Raw genomic sequence first — 25,497 nt, 5'->3', positions numbered from 1 at the left:
CGGGACTTGTAGTCCATCAGTTTCGGGAGGCACGCGAGGTGCTGAGCAGTGGACGGCGCTCGAGGAGATTCTACGCATGTGCGGGTGTGCCAAAAACCGTGGGGGTCACTGGGTAATGTAGTTCTTTGTTTGAGCCGGGGATGATGGAGGCGGGGCAGGGGGCGGAGTCGTTGTCCCCTTTCGCGTCCATCATGAGGACTGGGCGGGGCTGGAGGACTAGACGCCCCGCACGTCCTGCCCCGGCGGAAGTGAAGGTGCGGGTTCGGCCGCGGGCTCTGAGCGGGTGAGGCGCGCGGAGACACCGGCGCCGACAATCGGTGGGGTGGGGGTGGGTGTGGGTGGGAAACGCCGCAGCTGGGGCCATTGGAGGGGAGCCCCTGGGGCCTGAAGGGCGTTTGTCAGGTGGTACAGAGGGGAACCCCATTGAGAGGGGAGAAGGGAACGGGTACGCCTTGCCTTTAGGAGCTTGTTTGCCCTTCCGAAGTTCCCAAGTCAGGAGTGGGGGCGGGAAGGCGGGGTTCTGGAAGGGGTGTGTTTTGAGAGATGGCTTAGCCTCTGGTTCTGCTGTTAAATATTTAAGAAATGGCCGAGCAAGGCGGGTGGGCCTCGGCTCGAGGTAAGAGCCCGACTTAAAAGGTGAAGGGCTCAGGAGATGCTAAGGTGGGTCGGGGTGCAGAAGGTTGGGCGTTTAAATGTTTTGTGGACACAGAAGGAGACCACAAGGAGCTGGATGAGTGGCTGAATGCACAGCTAATTTAATCAGATCCCTCTCATGCCTCCCTGTTCTTGCAGCCCTTGCCCGGATGGCAGCAGTAGTTCTAGGGGGAGACAACATGGGCCCAGAGCGTATCTTTCCTAATCAGACTGAGGAGTTAGGGCCGCACCAGGGCCCCACAGAAGGCACTGGGGATTGGAGCAGTGAGGAGCCTGAGGAAGAGCAGGAGGAAACCGGGGCAGGCCCAGCTGGCTACTCCTACCAGCCCCTGAACCAAGATCCTGAACCAGAGGAGGTGGAGCTGGCACCAGTGGGGGATGGAGAAGATGTAGTGGCGGATATCCAGGACCGGATCCAGGTAAGATGGAGGAGGCATTATTCCTGGAGGCGAAGTTGGGAATCCTTGAAGAGCTGGCCCTGAACTGTCTTCTCTGGCTGTTCAGGCCCTGGGGCTTCACTTGCCAGACCCACCATTAGAGAGCGAGGATGAAGATGAGGAGGGAGCTACAGCATTGAGCAACCACAGCTCTATTCCCATGGACCCAGGTAAAAAATCATTCTTTTCATTATGGAGGAAAGGAACTGGCCAGAGCCAATAGAGAGGTCACAGAGCAATACCCTGTTCCTAAAATGACAGTTTGTAATCTAATATTTTGCAGACTTCAGAATCCAGGTGAGCCCCAGCTGGTTTTGCTCAGTGGATAGAGCATCAGCCTGTGGACTGAAGGGTCCTGGGTTTGATTCTGGTCAAGGGCACATGCCTGGGTTGTGGGCTCAGTCCCCAGTAGGGGGCGTGCAGTAGGCAGCCGATCAATGATTCTCACCATTGAGGTTTCTCTCTCTCTCCCTCTCTGAAATCAATAAAAAAATTTTGTTTTTAAAAAAGCATCCAGGTGAAATGCTATTCTGTTAGACTTGGGGAATGGGCAGGCTTGCCTAGAAATAACAGACAGATTTGGTGACTTTACTAACCCAGTGGTTCTGGGTTAATTCAAGGAATGGGCAGGGAAGCTGGTCCCATCTTTTCTATCCTCTAATTGGTCTCTGCCTGTGATTTCAGAACATGTAGAGCTGGTGAAAAGGACAATGGCTGGAGTAAGCTTGCCTGCACCAGGGGTTCCTGCCTGGGCTCGGGAGATATCAGATGCCCAGTGGGAAGACGTGGTACAGAAGGCTCTCCAAGCCCGGCAGGCATCCCCTGCCTGGAAGTGACCATCTTGAGAGCTGCCTTATCTCCCTGCATTCTACTGGAACCAGCACAGGACTGAACACATCCCTGGTTGTAACGCCCATCTCCCTTCCACATCAAGGCAAATCAAACTTCTCAGAGACCCACTTTATTCAGTCTGTACATATGGGGACATCGGCCCAAGCCCAACCCACCACAGCATGTATCACTCTGGAGAATAAAGCACCCTATGTACACAGCCCCAAGCTGCACTGCCTGTGCCCCTGGAACCCGGGTCTGGCTCTCCTAAGCCTCTTGCCTCTCCATGGTGCCTGAAAGGGACAAGTGAGGGCCTGCCCGGCATTAGCACAAACAAGGAAAATAAATAGATGTTGGAGGGAGCCATGCTTAGACACTGCTCCCTGCTTCCTTCCTCTTAGCTTTGGGAACCAAAAGCACAGGAAAGCAGTCAGCTCCAGGTGGTCCCTTCCATGTTTGTGGTCCCAGGGCTGCTGCTCACCAAGGAGGGGGCACAAGGCAGGGTGTTTGTTCATCCCTTTCTCTGATCCATCTGGGCCCTCTATTCATTACCTGTTGTCCATAGCTTATGCGGTTCTCCTTTCGACCTCCCACATGGTCTTGGTCAGGCAAGGGGTAAGAGGAAATCATACAGCCCCCTCAGCCTGCACACTGCCGGGGCTGGGGGCCTCTTTGTGCTGTTGGGGGTTGGCGCCCCTCCAGCTATTGACTTCAGGGGTCAGTGGGGCTTGGCATAACTTTGGTGAGAATAATCTGCTGCTCCCTGTGTGCCTCTGCAGGGGAGGGAGAGAAGAGACCCCTGGAGTTCAAATGAAGATGAAGGGGAGAGGAGAGGAGCATATGTATTCCTTTGTGTATTTCTCAGAGCAGCCTCAGGTAGCTGTGGGGTTAGGAGCAAGAGGGTACAGGCATCCCCAGTTGTCTGAACACTAAGCACCTCAGTGCTCAGCCTGTCTGTACTGGCCACCAGGAGGCACGAACACATTTTGGGGAGAAGAGGGACCACTCTGGGCATCCCTGCTTCAAGTGCTGCATCACCCTCCCTAGAAGAGCTAAAGAGGCACTGCCTTGCCCCATGTCAGCCAGTGGGGAGCAAAGGGTGGAGGGCTGGGGCAGCGTCCCAGGGCTGAGTGGGCTGTGGCCCTGTGGAGGAAACGGCGTCAGAGCGCCTCCTGGCTGGCAGTTAAGAACTCTTCCGCCCGCTTGTGAGCCTCCAGCGCCTTAATGGTGTACACGTCCTGGGGCAGCTCTGACTTCCTCCGAAGCAGCACTTTTTCTTTCTTGATATCCTTTAGCATCTGTGTGTGGACAGGGAGAAGGAGAGGAATGGTGACCGATTCCCAGTGTTTTCTATTGTTTCCCCGCACTCCTTGGCTCTGCTGCTCCTGTCTCCTCCCCCTTCAGAGCTTTATTGCCGCTCCCCCTCCCTCTGTGCCCTGCCACCTGCACGGCCTCTGTCTCCATGGTCCTCTTCAGAAGCTGGATGTCCTCTGCTGTGGGGGTCTCTGTCTCCATCGAGTACACAGGGGGTAGCGGGGGTGGAGCTCGGAACATGGGATACTGAGAGGAAAGGAGGCATGGTCAAGTGGGAGAGCCACTTCAGAATCTGTGAACCTGTTTGTCTCTATTCCTCCTCAAACAAACCCTCCCCCCCGCCTCAGAGGGGCCCCTCAGTTCTAGACAGTGGCAGAAAAACCTCACCTGGGGATTAAGTCGGGCCAGCTCCTCGATCTTTTGCCACATCTCTTCTCTTTCCTTCATTCGGAACCGGCCCCTGAGGGAGCAGATAGGATGGAGATTGAGTTTGAAAGAGAAGCGAAGGGGGCTGGTGGTGGACAATCGAAGGCTCTGAGTGGAGACACTCACTTCTGCTTCTCTGCCTTGTATTGTTGTGTGCAGTCATCAAACAGCTTCTGATTCATCTCCATAAACAGCTTCAGGGCATTGTAGATCAGTCCATGGATTGTCCTGCCACCGCAAGAAAGATGGGGTGTAAGAGGCCAGAGCCTGCCCTCAGTGCCAGGCCCCAGCCTGCTCTCTCCTGGAAGGTGTCTCTGCTAAGAGCTTTCTCATTTACTACTCCCATTTCACTAACGGCTATACAGTGTAAGCTCATCTCTCCGGTCAAATCATGTGACCTGAGATCGGCATTTCAGGGTTTTTACAAATATTGGTGTGCCTGTCCATCCTTCCTTTCACCCCGTGCTCCGAGACCTTCCTCCTTCCCACTTGCCTAGCCCACAGAATGGCCTCCCAGCAGCATGATGTGCATCTGCACCACAGGGCGCTTGCTTTTAGCAGGAAAGCCTTTTACAACACGGATTCAACACATACTAAGGTCACATCAACTTCTCACAGCATGGAATTAAGTGACCAAAGCAGCAAAATGTCTGACTCCAAGAAGAGGTGTAATGCAGGCCACTGCTCTGCTGTTTGGTATCAGAGATCTCTCACATAGGTATCTTTTCTCCCCAATCCTCAAGGTCCTATCAACAATACAGTGGGCACCACCCCTACTTGCAAAGTGACCAGATGAGACCTTGGGCTCTGTAGGTCTTCCACACCCTCACAGGCTCCAAAACCACAGCCCCACCGCAGCCCCCTACTTGTTCCAGTGGCTCTTGGAGTTCCTGTAGAGTGCAGGGAACATGATGGGGAGGACCCGGGCAGCATTGTCACTTATCAGGCTCATGATGTACTCATTGTTCCAGTAATAGAGAGCTCGCTCTGCCACCTGGTGGGGACAGGCAGGACTCAGTGAGGATACAGCTTGCTTTGCTCAAGACCCTCTCAGTTTCTGGGAGATGGGCTGGGACATGCTGGTCTGGATCTCACCTGGAAATGGGGGCTGGAGACACACTTGGCAAGCTGGCGGAAGAGTGGATCCATTACTTTGCTGAACTCTGAAGGTTCAATGACATCCAGAATCTCCTCCAGCTCATTCAGGAACATCACCTCCTTGGGGCTGTGGGTCTTCGGCCAGAACTTGAGAAGCCCCACAATTACCTGTGAGACGAGGAGGACATGGGGATAAAATTCTCACTCAACACCTGCCTGGTTCTCCAGGACGTCTTCTGCCCCCCCCCCCCCCCCCACCGCACCCCGCAGTGGGTGTAGCTTGGGTGGCCTCAGCTAACTGCTCATGTTTCTCTGACTTGGATCTGTTTCCAGGTGTACTTGGGTTTTTCTTCAGAGAGGAAGCCATGTCACCTGTTGGGCTCCATCCCTCCGGAGCACCTGCTTACGGCACTGCTCCACAGATACAGACGTACTGCGGACAGACAGAGGTGGACGCTGGGGCTTAGAGAGGGACTTACCGGCTCGGTGAGACTGCTCTCCTTCTCCAGGAATTGTACCACACAGTATGCCAGCTGCAAAAGGTTGAGGCAGGAAGGAGGTGAGGTGCAGGGCCCAGCTCTCACGGAGATCAGTGACAGAAGCAAGACCCCAAATGGAAGAGGAGGCGTAGACTGGAATTATCCCACCCACTCCCTCTGCCTCCCCATCCAGCTGGAATACCTCCCCTCCCTGTCTTCTCTGCTGCCAGGCTCAATCAGGGATCATCAAGAGGAAGGCGGCTTACCTGAGGGTGGTAGACACTCAGGGACTTGACCTTGTGAAGGGGAAGCAGGACACGGATAAGGAACATCTTGTGCTCTTCCTTAAGGGGCAAGGCAAAGCCGTTGATGATGCTAGGAGTTAAGGGAGGTTTGTTAGGACCAAAGGGCCTGGTCCAAGCTCAGTGAACCAACCCTCCCAACTTTTCTCAGGCATGTGTGACCCCATCCCACCCCACCTCTCACCTGCCCAGGATCTCCAGGAGCTCGGCAATCCCGTTGTGATGCTCCGTCTCATAGATGAACCTGAGGGAAGAAAAAAGGGTCTCTTGACAACCTGATGCCCCCCTGAAGTCCCCCCCTACCTCCCTTCTCCCCCCACCTTAGCGGTGCTGCTTTGCTCCTGAGCCTGGCTCCTGGCCTCACCTGTAGAAGATGTGGTTGATCTGCCTACGGATATAAGCCCGGAGCCCCAAGAACTTGCCATAGATTCGATGCAAGATGGTCTTGAGGAAGTCCCGCTCTCGAGGATCCTCACTGTCAAACAGGTCTAGGAGCTGGGAGCAGGCAGGAAGAAAGGTGGAAGTGAGGCAGGGGCTGAGGCAGGCAGGGCTGGGGGACAGGGTCCTGGCTGGGAGAAGCTCAGGTTCTCTGGAGAGGGGCGTGGGGACAAGGCCCTGGAAAGAGGAATTCTATTACACTGCTCTTCCCAAGGTGACAGCTGAGTATGCATGTTGCATACTTTGTTGCTGCTTTTGTTTCCTTCCATTATGCTGGAAGCTTCCTGCGGGCAGAGTAGGTTTGTTTAACCCTCATAGCGTCCTGTTCAGACGCAGCTGAAACCCGATATATTCTTAGAAGGAGAAAGAACTGGGACCCGGAGTAAGGGATGTGGGGCCAGAGTCCATACACTGGAAGGAGGGGAAGGACAGGAACTCAGGGACTCACAGCAAGGACAAACTTCTGGTCAATGTACTTCTTGGCTATGTTTGGCTGGAAATCAGGAGACTCAAGGAAACGTAAGAAGAACTCGTACACCAGCTGTGGAGGGAAAGGAGCACCCTTCAGGGGGCATTCCCCAAGGACCGGGAGATCCCCTGACTACAGGTCTGAGTGTCCCAGGCCCTGGTACCTGGAGGTGTGGCCAGGCGGCTTCCAGGGTGGGCTCATCCTCCTCTGGGTCGAACTCGGCCCCGGTGGGATTGGATGAGGGTGGCAGTGTCCGGAAGAGGTTCACTGAAAACTGAGGGGTAGAGCCCAGGTGAGAGTCTGTCTGGGCTTCTCCAGGGCGCCCGCCCTGCCCACTTTCCCCTTTGCCTGCGCCCACCATGGTGACAGCCTCTGGGTAAATGGCCTCGGTGACGACATCGCGGCTATGGGTGATGTACTCCACCATTTCGTTGAGTCCTGCCCGCTTCACCTCCTTGAATTTGAGGTCGCTGAGTGGGTCTGACACAAAGTCAAAGAGGACGCAGCACTGGCGTAGCTTCTGGATAAACAGCTCCTCCCGCTCCTGGGTTGGCGAATCTAGAGGGGGCCAGCAGTCAGGTTCCCTCCCCGTCCTTCACTGCCATGCCCTAGCGGCCTCACAGGGCTTTCCCCTACCTGGTCCTGCTCCCCTGGCACCCTCAGTCCCCAGTGGAACTCCCCTCACATTTGCTAGAACTCCCATCCCCACCCCCCACCCCCAAATAACCAAAACCACCCAGTGCCCCCAAGCCTGGTGCACCAGCCCCCCCGTGACCTCCTCCAAGTACCTTTCAGGGCAGGAAGCTTCTGCAGCTCCCGGTTCTTGCTGAGATTGAAGCGGGAGGAGCTTTGCCGTCGCTCCTTCTTGACAATCTGGGGGCCCCCTGAGTACTTGATTTTGCTGAGCTGCGTGGGGGGTGGCGTGCTGTTGCTGGGACGCTTGTTGGATGCCGGTGGCTGAGACTGGGACTGCGGCTGGGGCTGGGGCTGGGGTGGTGGCTGCGGCTGGGCCTGGTCAAACAAGTGAATTGTGGGAGTCCCTTCCCCAAGCTCCCCAGATGTCTTCCCGAGGTGAATCTGAGTAGGCATGTTTGCATACTACAGGTGGTAGGTAACTTGGCCACCCAGGCCCGGGCCAGCCTCCATCCCCAGTCCGTTTATGTCCCCTGCCCTGAAGGAGCCAAGGCCAGGGTCAGAGACGCCTATGGTTATTGGTTATCCCTGGGAGTGATCACAGAGTGAAGTCTCCAAAGTGATGCACAGAGCCTTCAACACGTTCACTCCAGTTCACAGGTTGTGGTGAGGGTGAACAGGCAAAACTAAGTCATGGATTGATGGACTGAAGTCAGAAAAGAAGCTATCTTTCCAGGGCCTCGCTGGAGGTGGTGAGGGGTGGTGTGTGAGTACTGACTGAGAAAGGGCAGGAGGAACCTTCTGAGTAATGGAAACATTTTTTATCTTTTTAAAAAATATATATGTGTGTGTGTTTCAGAGAGGAAGGGAGAGGGAGAGAGAGATGGAAACATCAATGATGAGAATCATTGATCGGCTGCCTCCTGCATGCCCCGCCACTGGGGACCGAGCCTGCAACCCGGAAAGCCCTCCTGACTGGAATCGAACTCGGGACCCTTCAGTGCACAGGTCGACGCTCTATCCACTGAGCCAAGCTGGCTAGGGCGAAACATTTTATATCTTGACTGTATCTGGGAGATAGTTCATAGCATATATACATGTAAAAATTAATTGAGCAGACACCTAAGATTACTGTACTGTATGACTTTACTGAATGTATGACATTCTTCCATTAAAAGTTAAAAGAAATTCATTCCCAGGTCTCAGTTTAAGTACTAGAAATATAGCTTAAGAAAAATCCTAAATATAAAAAAAGTCTTTTGCCTTGGCTGGTGCAGCTCAGTTGGTTGGGCACATCCCATGTACCAAAAGGTTGCCGTTCAATTCCCAGTCAGGACATATGCCCAGGTTGTGGGCTTGATCCCTGGTGGAGGGCGTGCAGAAGGCAGCCAATTGATGTTTATCTCTCCCACATTGATGCTTCTCTCTCTCTCTCCCTCTCCCTTCCTCTCACTCTAAAAACACACAAAAATTTCAATTTAAAAAAGAGGCTTTGGCCTTTTTATACTTTTTAAAACCTTATTTATAATAGCAAACAAATAACTAAATGGGCTGTCATGGAGTTAAAATCATGTTTATAAAACTATGTACTAAATGTAATCATACATGGGACAGCTGTAAAAAATATTTACTCAATCACAGTTATTTACCCAAAATTGGTGATGAGTAGTTTGAGAAGAGGGGAGATGTCTGTGCAGAGGTATAAGACACTGAGGTTTGATTTTCCACAGTACAGTCAATAGATAATATAAAAATCTCAAAAATTAAAAAACAAACAAAACAGTAACAGAATCTTATTTGGAAATACAGAAGTCACTCTCCAAGGAAAGTTAGGAGTTGAAAGTGGCTGCCACGGAGCAGCAGGAGAGGAGCCTGGGAGGGCTGCCCTGACATTGCAGCCCAAGTACTATCTGATTTTCTGAACAATGTACATGTTCCTGCTGATCACGGCGATAAAAACTTAAGATAAAACAAAAAACTAAAACTATGTGATGACAGAAAACTGCTTGCTATGCTAAGCAAAATAAGGGTAATACAAAACTGTGCATACATGAGCTCCCCCACAATGCAACACACGGAGCCTGAGCCAGGTCAGAGGGAAAGGACAGGAGTAAGCCCACCACTGTGGCCATGCCCATCTCCTGTGGGAGCAGAGTGACAGGTGACGTTTTTCTACATTTTGTGAAGACAGCTACCTTTTACAAACTATCTCCTTACTTCTGCCCAGACAAGGGTGTCAGAGCCTCACAAAGCCCATTTTCTTTAAAAAAAAAATATTTTTTTTATTGATTTCATAGAGGAAGGGAAATGGAAAGAGAGACAGAAACATCAATGATGAGAGAGAATCACTGATAGGCTGCCTCCTGCACGTCCCACACTGGGGATCCAGCCTGTAACCTGGGCATGTGCCCTGAGCGGGAATCGAACCATGACCTCCTGGTTCATAAGTTGACGCTCAACCACTGAGCCACAGCGGCCGGGAAGCCCATTTTCTTTTTTTAAAACAAACATGTTTTTATTGATTTCAGAGAGGAAGAAAGAGGGAAAGAGGGAGAGAGAGATAGAAACATCACTGATAAGAGAAAATCATTGATTGGCTACCTCCTGCATGCCCCCTAATGGGGATCCAGCCCACCACCTGGGCATGTACCCTGAATGGGAATTGAACTCCTGGTTCACCGGTTGATGCTTAAACACTGAGAAACACTGGCCGGGCATTTTTTTTTTTTTTTAATATGGAACGCTTCACGAATTTACATGTCATCCTTGCGCAGGGGTCATGCTAATCTCTCTGTATCATTCCAATTTTAGTATATGTACTGCCGCAGTGAACACGAAGCCCATTTCAGCCTACACAGACATTTCAGGGCTGTCCACCCACAGGTAGTGTCCAGGTCCCCCCTGTTGGGAGAGGAGAGAGGCTGACCAACCAGAAATTACAGTAGGACCAGAGGGGTGAGGCCATGTCTAGCTGGGTACCCCAACCACAGGAAAGTTGTCCTCCTGTCCTCATACCTGCCATCCCCACCTCCTCTCCAGCCTCCTCCACAAACTCTTACTTCATACAATAAGAATGGGAAAATCAGAAAGCGTCTGGAGGAGGGGGGAGGGAGGAAGACAGAAATGTTATGCTTTGTAAGCTCTGAATTTGAAAAAAAAAAAAAATTACTGATTTTGAGAGAGAGAAAGAAACATCCATTTGTTGTTCCACTTATTTTTGCATCATCCAATGATGGATTCTTGTATGCACCCTGATCAGGGAATCGAACCCACAACCTTGGCATGTTGGGACAATGCTCTAACCAACCAAGCTACCCGGCCAGGGCGTAGGCTCTGAATTTTTTATAGAAACAATTATGTCAAGCTTGTGACCTCTGTGGGGATCGGAGAACAAAGGGGACAGGGTCCAGCCCAGGGCAGCCCTTGGGTCCAGTGTAGCTTTGCCCGTATGGCCCTCTCTTTTGCCTGAAATGACAGCCCGACACCAACTGGATGAGGGGAACGTAAGGAGGCGGGGCAAAAGCAGCCATCACACACTTCTCCTGCCATGACCAGCAGACTTGGGCCTGACTGCCTCGGTTTGACTCCTGACTCTGCCATTAATTAGCTGAAAGTCATACAGTCTCTCGGTGCCTCAGTTTCCTCGTCTATGAAATGGAGATGATAATAGTACCTATTTTTTAAAATCTTATTTCTCGATTTTAGAGAGAGAAAGGAAGGGAAAGAGGGAGGGAAGAAGGTAAGGAGGGAGAGGAAGAAAAACACAGAGGAAAGAAGAGGAACGTTGATTGTGGAGATGGAACCAGCAACCTTGGGGACAATGCTCTAACCAATTGAGCTACTAGGCCAGGGCAATGGAAATTATTACCATTTCCCACCCTGTGGATTTCAGGAATGCAGCCTGGAAATTCCTGAAATTAGCACACTTCAAATGTTCCTCAGAGTCTATTATCCTCCTTGTTTTAAAATGGGGCATTGCATCTTTCAAGACCCAGCCTAAGTCCCACCTTTTTCCAAAAAGCCTTCTCACATTCCAGGCCTTGGGTATCCATGCCCCTTCCCCAACTGGATCTGTGATCATCCCTAGTGACACCTCTTACTCAGTCTGTTCAAGTGTCATTCCTCTACCGGACAGCAAGTCCCTCGAAAGCCTGCACCCCACTTTGCACCGCTCTGGGTCCCCTCAGCACTGGCAACTAACAGGCAGTTAGCAAATGCTTGGTTGGCTGACTGACTGGGGGCCAAACCCAGGCCCCTCCCCACAGGGTTTTCCTGTCCCGACTGAACCCTCAGAACAGAGCCCTGGACGGTGGCAGAGCAGAGTGGGAGGGAGAAACGTTGGTGACACTAGGGTGAGGGCCTTTGTAGCAGCTAGGAAACAAAACTCAGGAAAAACAGGTCTCTCTCCATCCTCCGAGATAAGATGCAGACACCCTGCACCTCCACGAACCTCACACCAAGGGGACATCCAGAGAAAGGAGGCATTCCTTCCAGAAAGGGAAAAGCAAGGCCTCAATTTTCTTTGCTAGTGAGGAGGAGGGTGGGACTAGATCAGTGTTTTCCCAACTATTCTCCATGGAGGTGTCAAGAGAAGAGAGGGTTGCATGGCAAAAAATCAAAGTTTAAAAACAATCCCGGTTTTATAAGGCCGCTGGCTCCCAGGCCTCAGACATAAGAAGCATCTGAGAGACAGCTGGCCCAGCCAGCAAAGCCCCCGGCTGCCAAGCCTGGATGAGGCGTCTCCTGGTCTGTGCGTCCTTCGCAAGGAAACGTGCTTGCCAGAGGGAGGTATGGGGATATGCCAGCGATGCACTTCGCGTTCAACACTTTCTCCTGAAAACTCCAGCTTCTGACTTCTCCACCGACCTGGGCTGGAAGTGGGAGGCAGGTGAGCCCCCTGAGAACCTTCTGCAGCTATCAGAGCATCACTGGGCGCCGACCACAGGCATCGTGGCCGACCTGCTCTCCACCCCTCCTATGTCCTGCCTGGTCCCACAGCCGAGACTCTAGTGGCCATCTCCTCTGCCCGAAGTACCTTCTCCTCCTACTTCTAAACTCTCAACAGGATCCAAACTCCAGGAAGCTTTTCTAGGTTCAGGCCTCCAGCAATCGAGTGGTGCTTTGATTTACACACCCCTCTCTCACACTCGGTATATACTGCAACTGTATTTGCTCATTCTGAACGAATGCAGGTCCAACCGGATCCTAACACAGCCACCATTAATAATTCAACCCACGTACTTAAACATAAATAAAGTAGGAGATAGAAATATTTAACATTATAGAAAGTATTGTTAACAGAATGATGAAACATAAACAGTGAAAAATGCAAAAACTAATGTTATATCTTTTATATAATGAACTAGTGGCCCGATGCACAAAATTTGTGCATGGGGGGGGGGCGGTGTCCCTCAGCCCGGCCTGCACCCTCTCCATCTGGGACCCCTCGGGGGATGTCCGACTGCCGGTTTATGCCCGATCCCTGTGGATCAGGCCACAGGGATCAGGCCTAAACCGGCAGTCGGACATCCCTCTTGCAATCCGGGACCGCTGGCTCCTAACCGCTCACCTGCCTGCCTGCCTGATCGCCCCAAACCACTCTGCCTGCAGGCCAGCTTGCCCCCAACTGCCCTTCCCGTTGGCCTGATCACCCCCAACTTCCCTCCCCTGCTGCCCTGATCACCCCTTACCACCTCTGCCTCTGCCCCACCACCATGGCTTTGTCCAGAAGGAAGTCCGGAGGGTCTCCTGGAAGGTCTCCCGGTCTAATTAGCATATTACCCTTTTATTAGTATAGATTACTAGCCAAATAAAGATCCTTTTGGTTTAAAACCCTGAAAACCACAGAAGCTTTCTCTCCTATCCTGACATCTAGAGCTCTATTTAGCTGTGCTTAATTCTTTCCTTCCTTCATTTATTCAATAAACATCATTAGAGCCCTAACCGGTTTGGCTCAGTGGATAGAGTGTCGGCCTGCAGACTCAGGGGTCCCAGGTTCGATTCCGGTCAAGGGCATGTGCCTTGGTTGGGAGCACATGCCCAGTGGGGAGTGTGCAGGAGGCAGCTGATCGATGTTTCTCTTCGATGTTTCTTTCTTTCTTTATATATATATATTTTTTTATTTCAGAGAGGAAGGGAGAGGGAGAGGGAGATAGAAACATCAATGATGAGAGAGAATCATTGATCGGCTGCCTGCTGCACGCCCCCTACTGGGGATTGAGCCTGCAACAGGGGCATGTGCCCTTGTCTGGAATCGAACCTGGGACCCTTCAGTCCGAAGGCCAATGCTCTATCCACTGAGCCAAACCGGCTAGGGCTCATCAATGTTTCTAACTCTCTATCCCTCTCCCTTCCTCTCTGTAAAAAATCAATAAAATATATTTAAATAAATAAATAAATAAATACATAAACATCATTAGAGATTAAAAGGTAAGACATGGCCCTTGCCCTCAAAGAGCTCACAGTCCAGTGGGTAAGACAGACAGAAGACATGGCCCTTGCCCTCAAAGAGCTCACAGTCCAGTGGGTGAGACAGACAGAAAGCAGCTATTAGTACAAGGGAAATGCAACAAAGGCTGTGGGAACCCAGAGGGCTGAGCTACAAACTCTGCCTGAAGGATTAGGGAAGATGACCCTGAAGAGGTGACTTTTAATTTGGCTCTTAATGGATAAACATGCGTTTAAGCAAAGGAAGAAAGGAGAGAAATAAAGCAGTCCAGGCCTACGGAATCACATCAATAAGGGCTCTGAGTCATAAAAGGGCTCATCGTGACAAGAAACCAGGATGGGAGCTAAAAGAATGGGGTGCAGCCAGCTCAGCAGGGCTGACAATGCGAATCTGAATTCGTGAACAATGAGGTGGGGACAGAGGGTGTTTTTTATCCTCACCCAAGGATATGTTTATTGATTTTTAGGGAGATGAAGGGAAAAGGAGAGAGAAACATCAATGTGAGAGAGAAACATCGATCGGCTGCCTCCTGCATGCGCCCTGACCAGGGATCACACCGGAAACCTGACTGCGAACCGAACCCTCACCTTTTGGTGTACAGAACGATGCTCCAACCAACAGCCACCTGGCCAGGGCTCCGACAGAGGCTTTTAAGTAGAGCACTGATAAGACCAAAATGTTTTAGGATAACAACTCTGGATACAGGGAGGTCAGGCTGAAGTGGGGAAGAACAGGATAATTTTTCCTCCCCCTGTCCTCACTCCCAGAACTCAGGACATAGCAAAGTCCACAGCACTGAACTGCTTTCTCCACAGACAGTCCAAGAAAGAACCCCTGCCTGCAGCAGCAGGTCAGAGGAAGTCTGGCCTAATCTCTTAGGGCTCCTTTCCATTCCAAGACTGTCTTCTAGAATCTGAGAGCCGGTGTATCATGTCATCAAGAACACAGGGGAACTGGCCCTGGCTGGTGCGCGCAATGGTTAGCGCATCGGCCTGCACACCAAAGGGTCTTGGACTCAATTCCTGGTCAAGGGCGCATTCGTGGCCCTGGTCGGGGTGCATGTGGGAGCCAACCAAGCCATGTGTCTCTCTCAAATAGATGTTTTTCTCCCCGCCTTCCACTCTCTCTAAAAATAAAAATAAAAAACACAGGGGAACTGGCTCCCCAGCCACATAGACCTAGGTTGAATTCGCTGTTTTACTGCCAAGTAAAAGCTAGTTAACACTGTTAAACCTCAGTTTCATCTGTAAAACGGGGACAATGATAATGGGATGACCTCACGGGAGTGTCGTGAAGATTACATGAGAAGGTTATAAAATTAAATGCATGCAAAGTACTCAGGTACTCAGCACAGTGTTTGGTACAGAGTGTAGTGAGTAGAACAGTGTCCCCCAGATCCACATCAACCCAACATCTGTGAATGTGACCTTATTTGGAAATAGGCTCTTTGCTGATGTAATCAAGTAAAAATGAGGTCATATCGGATTAGGATGGGTGCTAAATCCAACAGGACTGGTGTCCTTGTAAGAAGAGGGAAATTTGGACACAGAAACAGTTAACACACAGGGCAGAAGGCCATGTGGAGACGGGGGTAGAGGCTGGAGTGATGCCGATACCAGCTAAGGAACACCAAGCAGTGTTGAAAGCCACGAGAAGCTAGGAAAGAGGCGCGGCACAGATTCTTCCCTAGGACCTCAGGGGAACTGGCTAGCTGACACCTCGATTTCAGACTTCTGACCTCCAGAACTGTGAAAAATAAACCCGCTGTTATAATCCACCCAGTTTGTGGTCATTTGTGATGGCTGCCCCAGGACACTAATATACAAGTCACTGTTCAGTAAAATCAATGTTGGCTGCTATAATTATTAGGGTCAATTGGAAAGACTGGCAAATGCTTAACACAGGGTAAATTTGGCTGTAAGAGCCCAAAATTCTGGACTACACGAAGGGCAAGGAAAACACTGCCAAACAGCTTTTGATGACCTGGGCCTCACGGCCTGGCCACCAACTTTTCCACTGTCCCTCCGCGTGGGGCCACCTGGGTACGTGTCTAGGAAAGCATGTGGCAGAATTCCTGTAGCTGCCTTACAGGTAAGCCCTGAGCAGCGTTTCACAAAGCCGCGCAAAAGGTGAACTCAACACGCCTGCCCCAGAGGGCTTGAAATTGACCTACTCCTGCCTTTATCAGATTTGTCCAGAAAGGCAGTGGAGAAATCCTAGCAGCTGGTCTTGGCATATTTCTTAATCTGTTGGAGCCTTCGTTTTCCCACCTATGAAAGGAGAGGTTTAGATTCTAAGGTTCCTTCCAGCTCTAATTTGAAATTGGTTTGTTTGCTCATTCAGTTTTCACTCACTAATGCATTCAAATGCTGGCGCCTCCCGTGTGCCAGGCCCTTCGACACTGAACGAGAGCCTCACAGAGCTCACACACTAACCAAGGAGCCAACTCCTGAACGATGGATTCACATGGAATTTTTCATTACAACTGCGGTTGCGTGTTGCCGTGGATGGGACTGGGTGCCAGAAGAGCAAAGAGCCGGAGCCCTGTGTCCTGGGCAGGTGGGGATGGGGGTGAGGTGGTGGTCAAGAAAGGCTGCTTTCAGGAAATGACATCAATCCTTTTTTTTTCTTTTTAATCAGTTTGATTTAAAAATATATATATTTTTATTGATTTTAGGAAGGAAGGGAGAGGGAGAAAGAGATAGAAACATCAATGATGAGAGAGAATCATTGATCTGCTGCCTCCTACATGCCCCCAACTGGGGATCGAGCCTGCAACCGGACATGTGCCCTGACTGGGAATCAAATTGTGACCTGGTTCATGGGTCGACACTCAACCACTGAGCCACACCAGTCAGACGTAATCAGTTTTATTTAAAGTAAATGAAATACAAAAAATAAAATAAAGTAAATGAAATACTATAAATGTTTTGGGCATTTATATTCTTACATAGTAAATCTTTTATAGTCAACACCATAGACTCAAGTTAATAAGATGCTTATTTCTTTGTTCCATTAAAGAAAAAAATAGCCCGGTTGGTGTGACTTAGTGATTAAGCATCGACCTATGAACTAGGAGGTCATAGTTCAATTTCCAGTCAGGGCACATGCCCAGGTTGTGGGCTCAATCCTCAGTAGGGGGCATGCAGGAGGCAGCCAATCAATGATTCTTTTGCATCATTGATGTTTCTATCTCTTTCTCCCTCTCCCTTCCTCTCTAAAATCACTAAAAATATATATTTTAAGAGCTATAAAAATAGCCGTCAGTTTTAATGATTGCTTTATTCTTTCTTTATATATTTTTATTGATATTTTGTGTGATATATTTAGTGCTATGCCAGCTTTTTAAAATTTTTATTTGCATGAAATACCTTTTTCCCTTTACTTTCAGTATGTGTGTATCTTTTCAATCTGAAGTGGGTCTCTTGTAGACAATATATATATATACATATATGTGTGTGTGTGTGTGTGTGTGTGTGTGTGTGTGTATCTTTTTTTCTTATCCATTCAGCTATTCTTTGTCTTTTGATTGGAGAACTTAGTCCATTTACATTTAAAGTGATTATTGATAGGTATGTAGTTATTGCCATTTTATTTTTTATATTTATGTTCCTTCCCCCCCCCCCCCTTTGTTCTTCTTAAAAAGTCCTTTTATTTCCTATAATCCTGGTTTGATGGTGATAAGTGACATCAAACTAATAACTGAAAAAGTAGGTAATAAGCAAAAGCTGGGAGCAGCCCCCTAACTATCCTTTCCGTCCAGCTTCTAAGTCTCTCTTGCTGCTTTGACTATCAGCTGCCAGTTCCCAGCGGCCTTCCCTGTGGGTTCCACAGGTGTCATCATTCCTACAGGGGAGGCGGAGCCCAGAGGGAGTGCTCCGAGGAAGTCTTGACCGATCTGCTGCGGACGTGCAGGAAGAAGCCAGCTCCTTCCCTCAGAGCCCACAGTCGTGGGGATAACACATGTGAGAACAGTTACAACGCCCAGTGATAAGGACTATTCTAGAGACCTGATCAGATTACTGTCAGTGTAGAGAAGGAGGACTTTATCTTCTGCAGCCCACAACTTCCGTGTCTGAAAAGTGGGGGACACCCACCCGGCTTCTTCCAGTTACTCAGATGAGGCCTCACACGATGGTCACAGGCGTGAAAAGTGTGCAGATCTCTTTAAAGGTGACAGGGACCAAAAATACCCAGAAAAATCTAAGTCCAGAGTTAACCCCAAACACTTGTTAATCTATCTCTTCTCCCAAAAACACTCAAGACCTGCCCCTGTTTTCTGTTCTCCTCCATCCCTCTGAACAGTTTAGAACAGGAAGCAGGAAGCAGAGAAATCAAGGTCACCAGCTCCTGGGAAATAAGAGCATTTGTTCAACGATGTCAGGATCATCCCCCTGCCTGAGCATCCCCATGAGCACACTGAAAACCTTCATGGACATACTCTGGACTTCCTTAAGGCCCTCCACCCTCCAGTGTTCTCTCCGATTGCCATTTATTGCTTTACAACCCTAGATTGCTGGGCTGCGCTGACCTCTGCTCATAACTGTCCTCCAATTTGGTCAGGACCGGCCGACTCAGGAACACCAGCCACTCCCCACTCTCCCCCCCTCCCCCACCCAGAGCCATGCTGAAGCCACTCACCACCTAGCATCATATACTTCTCCCCTTCTTCCCAGGACCTGGTACCCCTAGCTTTTTGCCCTAAGGAAAAAGGAACTCAATACTCAAAGTTGTTGAGACAGAGAAACAACTTTGACAGGAATCACCGGGGAGGCTGAAGAATGGGAGAACTTATTTGGTCCGCACCAGCCGAAGCGAAACATGCCTGAGGTCCCTCCCAGGCTGTGGAGCCTCCTTCCCTCCTGCCCCGGTAACTTCTGGCCCCCTGGGATCCCTCACCCCACTAGCCAGCCAGCAGTTGGAGCCGGTGTGCACAGCATAACTAGGGCTGCGCCCACGTTCATTACCTCCTCAGCACTCTCGCCTCCGCCATCCTTGCCCGAGCTGCTGGACTTGGCCGTGCCTTTGGCAATCTTGGGGGGCTCCTGAAGGAAGAAGATGGAGGTAGAGTTAGTATTTGCCAGGGGAAGGGAGAGGCCTTGTCTGGACCCCTTAGGTCTTGGCTGTAATGATCCTCTGTCCAGTTGAATCAATCAATCAACCAGAACTACTGAGCACCTGCCTTGTATCTAGCCCAGGGGAGGAGGGGTTGGGTACAAAAGGGAAATTTAATCCCTCCAAGGAGTTTAGAATCTGGTTGGGAAGACATCTCCCACACACAATAATGAAGCATGATAATGCTCTGTCGTCTCCCAAGGCTGGTAGGTGAGTTAGGGCCTGGGAGTGCCTCTGTCAACAACCAGGTGAAAAGTCTTAAGGGAAAAGCATGACGGAACAAGCTGCTCACACTAGCTCGCTCGGGCCAAAGTGGGCAGAGGGTGCCTGAGGCTCTCATGCTGGAGGGGAAGGAGTCACCGCGCTCCCCGCAAAGCCATCTGGAAAGAGCGGGAGGCATTTTTTCCAAATGTCACAAATAGCACCCAGATGACAGGGTGATACTGGCACCATCAGTGGGGCCCAGGAATGCTAGCATGTACAGGAATTGTCCCAAGAATGCCTCAGTGGACAGGACAGAGACGGGTGGGAGTAAGGCCCTGAACTCCTACAAAGAGTGAGCACTAGTCCCAAGTCTCCCTCGGGAACCTGGCCACTGGCTCCGAGCCCTGGCCTGCCCAGCATCTCTTCCTATGCTTCGGGCCAAAATAAGCAACTGCACAGGGACAAGAAGGGGAAAATGTGGAAAAGACGTGGGGATTTAGGTCTGACTGCGAGCTCCAAACAATCCATCTGTGCGCCATGGATGCCCGGCAGCTCACTGAACCTTCCATCCAGCTGACAGGCCTGTGTGGAGCGCTTGGCATGGGGAACCTTGGCACTGACGGACGGGGCCATTGTGGAGGATCTGGTTCAGCTGTGAGCAACAGACTTCGGGAGGGACAAAGACAAATTCTAGGTTTTCTTTGGGGTGGGGGTGGGGGGGAATACAACCCATACTGGAGTGGATTCAAAAGCATGTCCTGAGACCAACAGCTGCAGGAACTGGGAGAGGTAACAATGGCAGGGAGGAGTCAGGCAGGAGGGGGAGCAAGAGGGTTCTTTACAAATAACTAAAGGGCTGTCCTGTGGACAAGTGATGCAACTTGTTCTATGTGGATCCAGAGGCTCAAGAGGCTGAAGTGGCAGGAAGACAAGGAGGCTCCAAACAAGGAAGAATTTTCGCCAGAGCAGCTGCACAGAAGCCGGCTGCCTAGTGAGGCTGCAAGTCCCCAACCCCGAGAGCATTCAGGCAGGGGCGCAGGGACGCCTCCTCCGAGGCGAGCTGCGGAAGGGGTTTCGAGCCTTAATGCAGACTGGACTGGAGGACCTTGGAAATCACTTCCAGCTCTGAGATTCTGCAACTCAATGGCATCCAAGCTCCTCCAGTGAGAAGCATTAATCAAGTGGTTGTGACTATGGGGGCAAATGGATTTCAGGGAGAAGAAAGCTCTGTGTGGGTGGAGTAGGGGGAAGGCTTTGTGGGGGCGGGGAGAAGGAAGCCATTCCCAGGTGTGGAGCAGCTCCGAGCGAGCAGTCACGTGAGCAAGCAGGAGCAGGCAGGCGCTCCTTCTCTGGGTTGAATACTCTTCCACTGCCTACTGACCACGCTGGGCACACTGACCCCCTCACCAAGGGGCCAGGGAGTGGCTCAGATCATGGGGTGGAGAGGAAAAGGGTGAGGGGGTGCAGGCAGAACACAACACAGGTGACTGTACAGACCCCAGATGTGGGCCCCTTGGACACAGGTGACCCCTCTTCGGGAGGGACAAAGACGTGTCTCATCTTTCAACTTGATCATAAGCTACTGGGTCTTTTTTGTGCCCCCCCGCCCCCACCTACCCTACAAGCACTCAGTCATCTCTCTCAGGGAATGCACCTAAGAAAGATCCCAGCTTCGGGGCCCAGCACTCTCGCTCCCTGGCTCCTGCAGAACAGGTGAAGGGCACACACGTCAGCCCAGCCCAGCAGTCCAGTGCGGCATGGCACCATGGAGCCAGCCCTGTGTTCCGGGCCTAACTCTTACCAGTTACATGATCATACGCAAGTTAACTAGCCTCTCTGAGCCTCAGTTTCCTCATCTACTAAGTGACGACAATCGTGGTTCCTGATTCCCTCAGCACAGTGTCCATGAAAATCTTAATGTTAGTCAATGTTATTACTATCATTATGAACAAGAAGAAAGTGGGAGGGAGCAGGGGCACCTGACTCAGGAACCTAAAAGATGCAAGTCTCAGATCAGAACATGAGGGAAGAAGAGGGATTGACTCAGCACCCATCCATTGAGGGCCTACTGTGTGCGAGGGAGATGCCAAACCAAAATGGAACTTAGTTATTATCTCAAGGAGAAGGACTTGTCCATAATTAACTCCAGTCCAAAAGAACACAAAAGGGGCATAAGTGACCGACCAAGTGTCCTGTAAATCCAGGGGATGAGGAGAGCTCACTCCCACCTGAAGGTTCAGGAGTGGCTTCAGGGAAGAAGCTGTGAAGAATGGCCAGGACTGGGGCCAACTCAAATGGAGGAGAAAGGAGAGATGTGATGGATGAGCATCACTTCTACCCATCCCTTCTTTCTGCCCCTACCCCATCCCATCCAGGCAAATCTGTCCCATGTCACCACCTTCCTCCTCAGGACTTGCCAATCATTGATTGAAGAAGGCCAAAGGCAATTGGAAATCAAAAGCAGAATGTTAAACCTCGAAGGGGATCAGAGATGGCTGGCTCCAGGTACTCCAATCCTTCCAATACTCTTTTCCAACCAAATACTTATCCCTGTGTTCCTAGCAAGTCAAATTCAAATTTCTTCTTCTCAGTCATCCAATAGAGAAAGTCTTTCTGTGGATGGGACAATATCTGTTCCATCAGACTAAAAACTAGATAGGTGGAGACCTCACCAGCTTCCCCCGAATTCCATGCCCCTCTGCACTCTTTTTTAAAAAATATTTTTTTACTGATTTTTTTTTTTTTTTTTTTTTTTGAGAGAGAGAGGAAAGAAGAGGGAGAAAGAGTGAAACATCAATGTGAGAAACATGGATCGGCTGCCTCCTGCACACCCCCTACCAGGGATGGAGCCTGCAACCTGGGCATGTGCCCTGAACAGGAATTGAACAGGTGACCTCTCTGTTCATGGGACAATGCTCAACCAACTGAGCCACACCGGTGCAGGGCTTTCTTTCTGGTAAGATTTCCTTCTCTTTTTTTAAAATATATTTTTATTGTTTTCAGAAAGGAAGAGAGAGAAAGAAACATCTATGATGAGAATCATTGATTGGCTGCCTCCTGTACGCCCCACACTGGGGATCCAGTCCACAACCTGGGCATGTGCCCTGACTGGGAATCAAACCATGACCTCCTGATTTACAGGCCTACGCTCAACCACTGAGACATGCCGGCCAGGCAGGGCCTTTTTTTTTTTAAATCCTCACCAGAGGATTTTTTTCCCCCATTGATTTTTAGAGAGAGTGGAACAGAGGGAGGGAGGATGAGAGAGGAGAGGGGGGAGGGAGAGTAAGAGAGAGAGAGGGAAAGACAGAGGGGGAGAGGGAGGGAGGGAGGAAGGGAGAGGGAGGGAGAGAGAGAGAGAAAGAGAGAGAGATGTGAGAGAGACACATCTATTGATTGCCTCCTGCATGCGCCCTGACCAAGCCGGGGATCAAACCTGCAACCCAGGTACCTGCCCTTGACTGGGAATCGAACCTGTGACCCTTTGAAGGAGCCCTTTAGCCCCTTGTGTGTGTATCATCTAAAGCTAAGCTGCCCAAACCACTGTAGCATGCCCACTTGCCGAGGACAGGGCCTGGGTGAGGCACACAACCCTGACCAACTCAGTGCCCCACGAAGTTCAGTGCCTAGTGCACCATCACAACCCTACACTCAGAACATCAGGACCTGAGAGGGTATGGGGACAACCCTGGCAGATCTCCAACGGCCCCAGGATAGAGTTTAATTGATAAGGTCAGAGATGGAAGCCCAGCAACCCAGCCCATCAGAGGACAAACGAAAGCATGACACCTCTCTCTGGGGTCGTAAAGTAGGTTGCTTTATGTTGGTGCAGAACACCAGGCCAGAGCTGTCCCCTCAGCACGAGGAACCAGCCCAGGAAAGGAGAAGCTGGGGGAGGCTGGAACTGGTATTCTAGCATCCTCTGTGTGAATCTGTACCTCAAAGGAACCACACCTCTGAGTCAGATCTCAGCAATAGCAGGAAATAGAGGGCAGAGAAAGGCAGGGATGAAGAACAGGGGAAGGTGGTATGGAGGTAGACGAGGAAGGTAGCTCAGTTGGTTAGAGTGTCGTCCTGATATGCCAAGGTTGTGGGTTTGATCCCCAGTCAGGTCACATACAAGAATCAACCAGGGAATGCATAAATAAGTGGAACAACAAATTGAATTTTCTCTCTCTCTCTCTCCCTCCCTCCCTTCCTCTCTCTCTCTAAAAGTAACCAGTCAACAAATAAAGCATTTTTTTTTTTAAAGGAAAGAAACAGCCTGTGTCAGGACACCATTCAGGGGTGGCTAGTCCGTGGGGTAAGAAGGAAAACTAATCTGATAGTGAGGGCAGATTCCAGATTTATGGACAGTATGGCCCAGGAAAGACAGAAGTCCAGTATTGTGCAAAAAATAAATGCAAAGGTTACCCCAGGATTAGGGGAAGGAGCCTGCTCAGACTGGGAATGGTGGCTGGTTTGAACCTGGGAGACGGTTGATGCCTGTTAGAGGGGACTTGGGTAAGAAGGGGCCTCTCGGTCAGGAGCCCTGGTATTGCAGCTGGGCCCCCAGCAGGTTGTGTGACCTTGGCCAAGTCCCTTCCTCTGTCCGGGCCTCAGTCTCCTCATCTGTACCACTCCGGATCGCACTGAATGCACTCAGCGGTCCCATCCAGCACTGACATTCTGAGGTTCCACGGACAGAAGGAAAGGCTCAGTCCTGGCTCCCAAGTTTGTGTGTGAAGGAAGAACTAGAGGGAGGGGCCTAGGCCAGATTCGGAGGAGAAGAGAGCAAGCAGAGCTGTTCTAGGTCAGGGAGCTTGGCAGGGCGGGAGAAGGGGCTGTAGGGAAAGGTGGGGAAGGCCGGTGCAGGCCCGGGCGGGTCGGAAGAGGAGGGAAGGGACTGGGAGGGTGGGTAGTTCTGGAGGGACTACCTCAGATGAGGGCTGTCCCAAACCAGCAAACGGGTGGGGGCGGGGGAGTGAGGGGTGGGGGGAGAGAAAGCGGGGAGTGACCTGGGAGTGGGGCAGATCTGGAGGGAGGGGTTACCCTGGGCCGGGGTAGGTCGGGAGGTGTAAGTGGGGGGGACTCTTATCTCGCGCAAGATGAGGGTGCTTTCCCAGCTGCAGCACAGGCGGGGGGTGCGCCCGGCAGCGGGGACAGAGGGCTGGCCCCGGGAGTCCTGCGGGGGCCGGACGGGAGGGTCAGTCCGGGGCTGTCCCGGGCCTGGCTCGAGCCCCTCCCAGAGCTCCGCGCAGGCCCCAAGGCGGAGGCGGGAGGAAAAGGGCCACGCTCACCTTCTCCTTCTTCAGTTTATAGGGCATCTCGGCCCGTCCGGACCCGGCCTGGCTCCTGCGGCCCCGCTCCGGCTCCGGCTTTGCTCGGCCGCACTCGGCCCGCTCGGCGTCTCCTCGCCACCGCCTGCGCGCTGCGCCCGGGTGGATCGCTGTCTGCGCCTCCAATTGGCCCGAACTCTCCCAAACCTGCCTGACAACCAGACGCCGCCTCTTCGGATTGGCCATTGGAGCCAAGCTGCTTCCTTTTTTTCTCATTGGAAAAGAAGAGTACAAACCGCCAGGGTTCGGCTCCAAGAATTGGCCGGAGTGGGAGGTCCCGCCCTAAAGTGGGTCGAGCTTAGCGAAGGAGGCGGAGGTAAGGGGAAGCCCGAGCTGGGGACCGAGTGCCGCACTCCGGCGTCGGTGGTACGTCGGCCTCGGCCTTTCTTCACGGCCCGTTCCCTTTTAAGGGGGCTCTCACTCGTTCTCCACTCTGCTCCTCTGCCCAGGAAGGAAAGAAGCCCTAAAATGAAGGGGTACCTTTCTTCTTCAGGGTAACGTAGCACTAATTGGTGGAGAGTGCTCCATGGCATCCCTTTCCTAGACAGGGCTTGCAGAGAATCAAAGGGGAAGCCTCGCAGACTGGGGCCTGGGTGCAGTAAGTTGAGAATCCCGGGTTTGTTGCTACTTTGGGAAGTGGGTCCCTGTTCCTACTGCAGATCTCCTGGGATTGGGGAACCAGCTAGATTTGCGCACTTGGAAACTCAGGGTTTAGTGTCTTGGGAAATACATCCCTTACTCCCCACCCTGCACAAGCTAATGTCCTAATAGATAAGATCAGTTCCTGCCCTCAAGGAGTTCCAGTCAGGTGAAGTTCACAGACAGGTATAAACAGATGGTTAAGATACAGTGTAATAAATTACACAAACCTAGATTGGGCTGGAGGACTATGTTTCAGAAAGTTGACTCCAGTAGCAGATTGACTACATGAAGAAACTGGAGAAGGCTTAAGAATAAGCCTGTGATGCCGAAACCGGTTTGGCTCAGTGGATAGAGCGTCGGCCTTCGGACTCAAGGGTCCCAGGTTCAATTCCGGTCAAGGGCATGTGCCTTGGTTGCGGGCACATCCCCAGTAGGGGGTGTGCAGGAGGCAGCTGATCGATGTTTCTAACTCTCTATCCCCTCTCTCTTCCTCTCTGTAAAAAATCAATAAAATATTAAAAAAAAAAAAAAAAACTTGCCCAGGAGAGCAATGTTATAATACAACTAGAGGCCCAGTGTAGGAAATTCATGCATGGGTAGGGTCCCTAGCAGCTGCCAGCTGGGGCCTTCCTTCATTCCGCGCTGCCCCCTGGTGGTCAGCTCGCATCATAGCAAGTGATCAAACTCCT

The 25,497-nt window shown here is 51.3% G+C and overlaps 2 protein-coding genes and 1 non-coding gene across 7 annotated transcripts; 1 reads left to right on the top strand and 2 right to left on the bottom strand.

Moving 5' to 3' along the window:
* Positions 1–14: 14 nt before the first annotated feature.
* Positions 15–2,143, top strand: MEA1 (male-enhanced antigen 1). 5 transcript variants are annotated; one of them, XM_054722500.1, is made up of 4 exons: positions 15–84; positions 793–1,073; positions 1,159–1,261; positions 1,776–2,143. In XM_054722500.1, the coding sequence occupies exons 2-4, from the start codon at positions 804–806 to the stop codon at positions 1,925–1,927; spliced, it is 525 nt and encodes a 174-aa protein (XP_054578475.1). In that variant the 5' UTR covers positions 15–84; positions 793–803; the 3' UTR covers positions 1,928–2,143. The 5 variants fall into 5 exon arrangements, with proteins under 5 accessions (XP_054578475.1, XP_027983857.1, XP_027983853.1 ...); XM_028128056.2 differs by lacking the exon at positions 15–84 and adding an exon at positions 168–254; XM_028128052.2 differs by lacking the exon at positions 15–84 and adding an exon at positions 200–283.
* Positions 2,037–24,257, bottom strand: PPP2R5D (protein phosphatase 2 regulatory subunit B'delta). Its single transcript, XM_008153289.3, has 16 exons — positions 24,128–24,257; positions 18,497–18,574; positions 7,237–7,459; positions 6,807–7,006; positions 6,612–6,722; positions 6,428–6,520; positions 5,906–6,036; positions 5,726–5,785; positions 5,506–5,614; positions 5,240–5,293; positions 4,758–4,928; positions 4,529–4,656; positions 3,789–3,890; positions 3,624–3,696; positions 3,366–3,482; positions 2,037–3,220 (listed from the first exon to the last, which is right to left on the bottom strand). Exons 1-16 carry the CDS (start codon positions 24,152–24,154, stop codon positions 3,083–3,085), a joined length of 1,815 nt encoding a protein of 604 aa, XP_008151511.1. The 5' UTR covers positions 24,155–24,257; the 3' UTR covers positions 2,037–3,082.
* LOC114226967 (U6 spliceosomal RNA) lies at positions 9,811–9,916 on the bottom strand. The gene has a single exon (XR_003613069.1). It is a non-coding gene; the product is annotated as a U6 spliceosomal RNA (small nuclear RNA).
* Positions 24,258–25,497: the final 1,240 nt, after the last annotated feature.

This window comes from Eptesicus fuscus, chromosome 10 (assembly GCF_027574615.1).
Source record: "Eptesicus fuscus isolate TK198812 chromosome 10, DD_ASM_mEF_20220401, whole genome shotgun sequence".
Lineage (NCBI taxonomy): Eukaryota > Metazoa > Chordata > Mammalia > Chiroptera > Vespertilionidae > Eptesicus > Eptesicus fuscus.
Note: the sequence above shows the minus strand (reverse complement) of the source record. Positions and strands in the feature narration are given on the sequence as shown.

What these genes read in the sequence shown, in the direction of transcription:
- MEA1 (XM_054722500.1), top strand. Translation starts at nt 804, where the DNA reads ATGGCAGCAGTAGTTCTAGGGGGAGACAACATGGGCCCAGAGCGTATC. An exon ending in ATATCCAGGACCGGATCCAG is followed by an intron (nt 1,074 to 1,158) that starts GTAAGATGGAGG and finishes CTGGCTGTTCAG; the next exon opens with GCCCTGGGGCTTCACTTGCC. An exon ending in CTCTATTCCCATGGACCCAG is followed by an intron (nt 1,262 to 1,775) that starts GTAAAAAATCAT and finishes CTGTGATTTCAG; the next exon opens with AACATGTAGAGCTGGTGAAA.
- PPP2R5D (XM_008153289.3), bottom strand. Translation starts at nt 24,154, where the DNA reads ATGCCCTATAAACTGAAGAAGGAGAAG. An exon ending in CCGCCTGGCCACACCTCCAG is followed by an intron (nt 6,521 to 6,611) that starts GTACCAGGGCCT and finishes TTCCCTCCACAG; the next exon opens with CTGGTGTACGAGTTCTTCTT. An exon ending in CTCCTGGAGATCCTGGGCAG is followed by an intron (nt 5,615 to 5,725) that starts GTGAGAGGTGGG and finishes CTTAACTCCTAG; the next exon opens with CATCATCAACGGCTTTGCCT.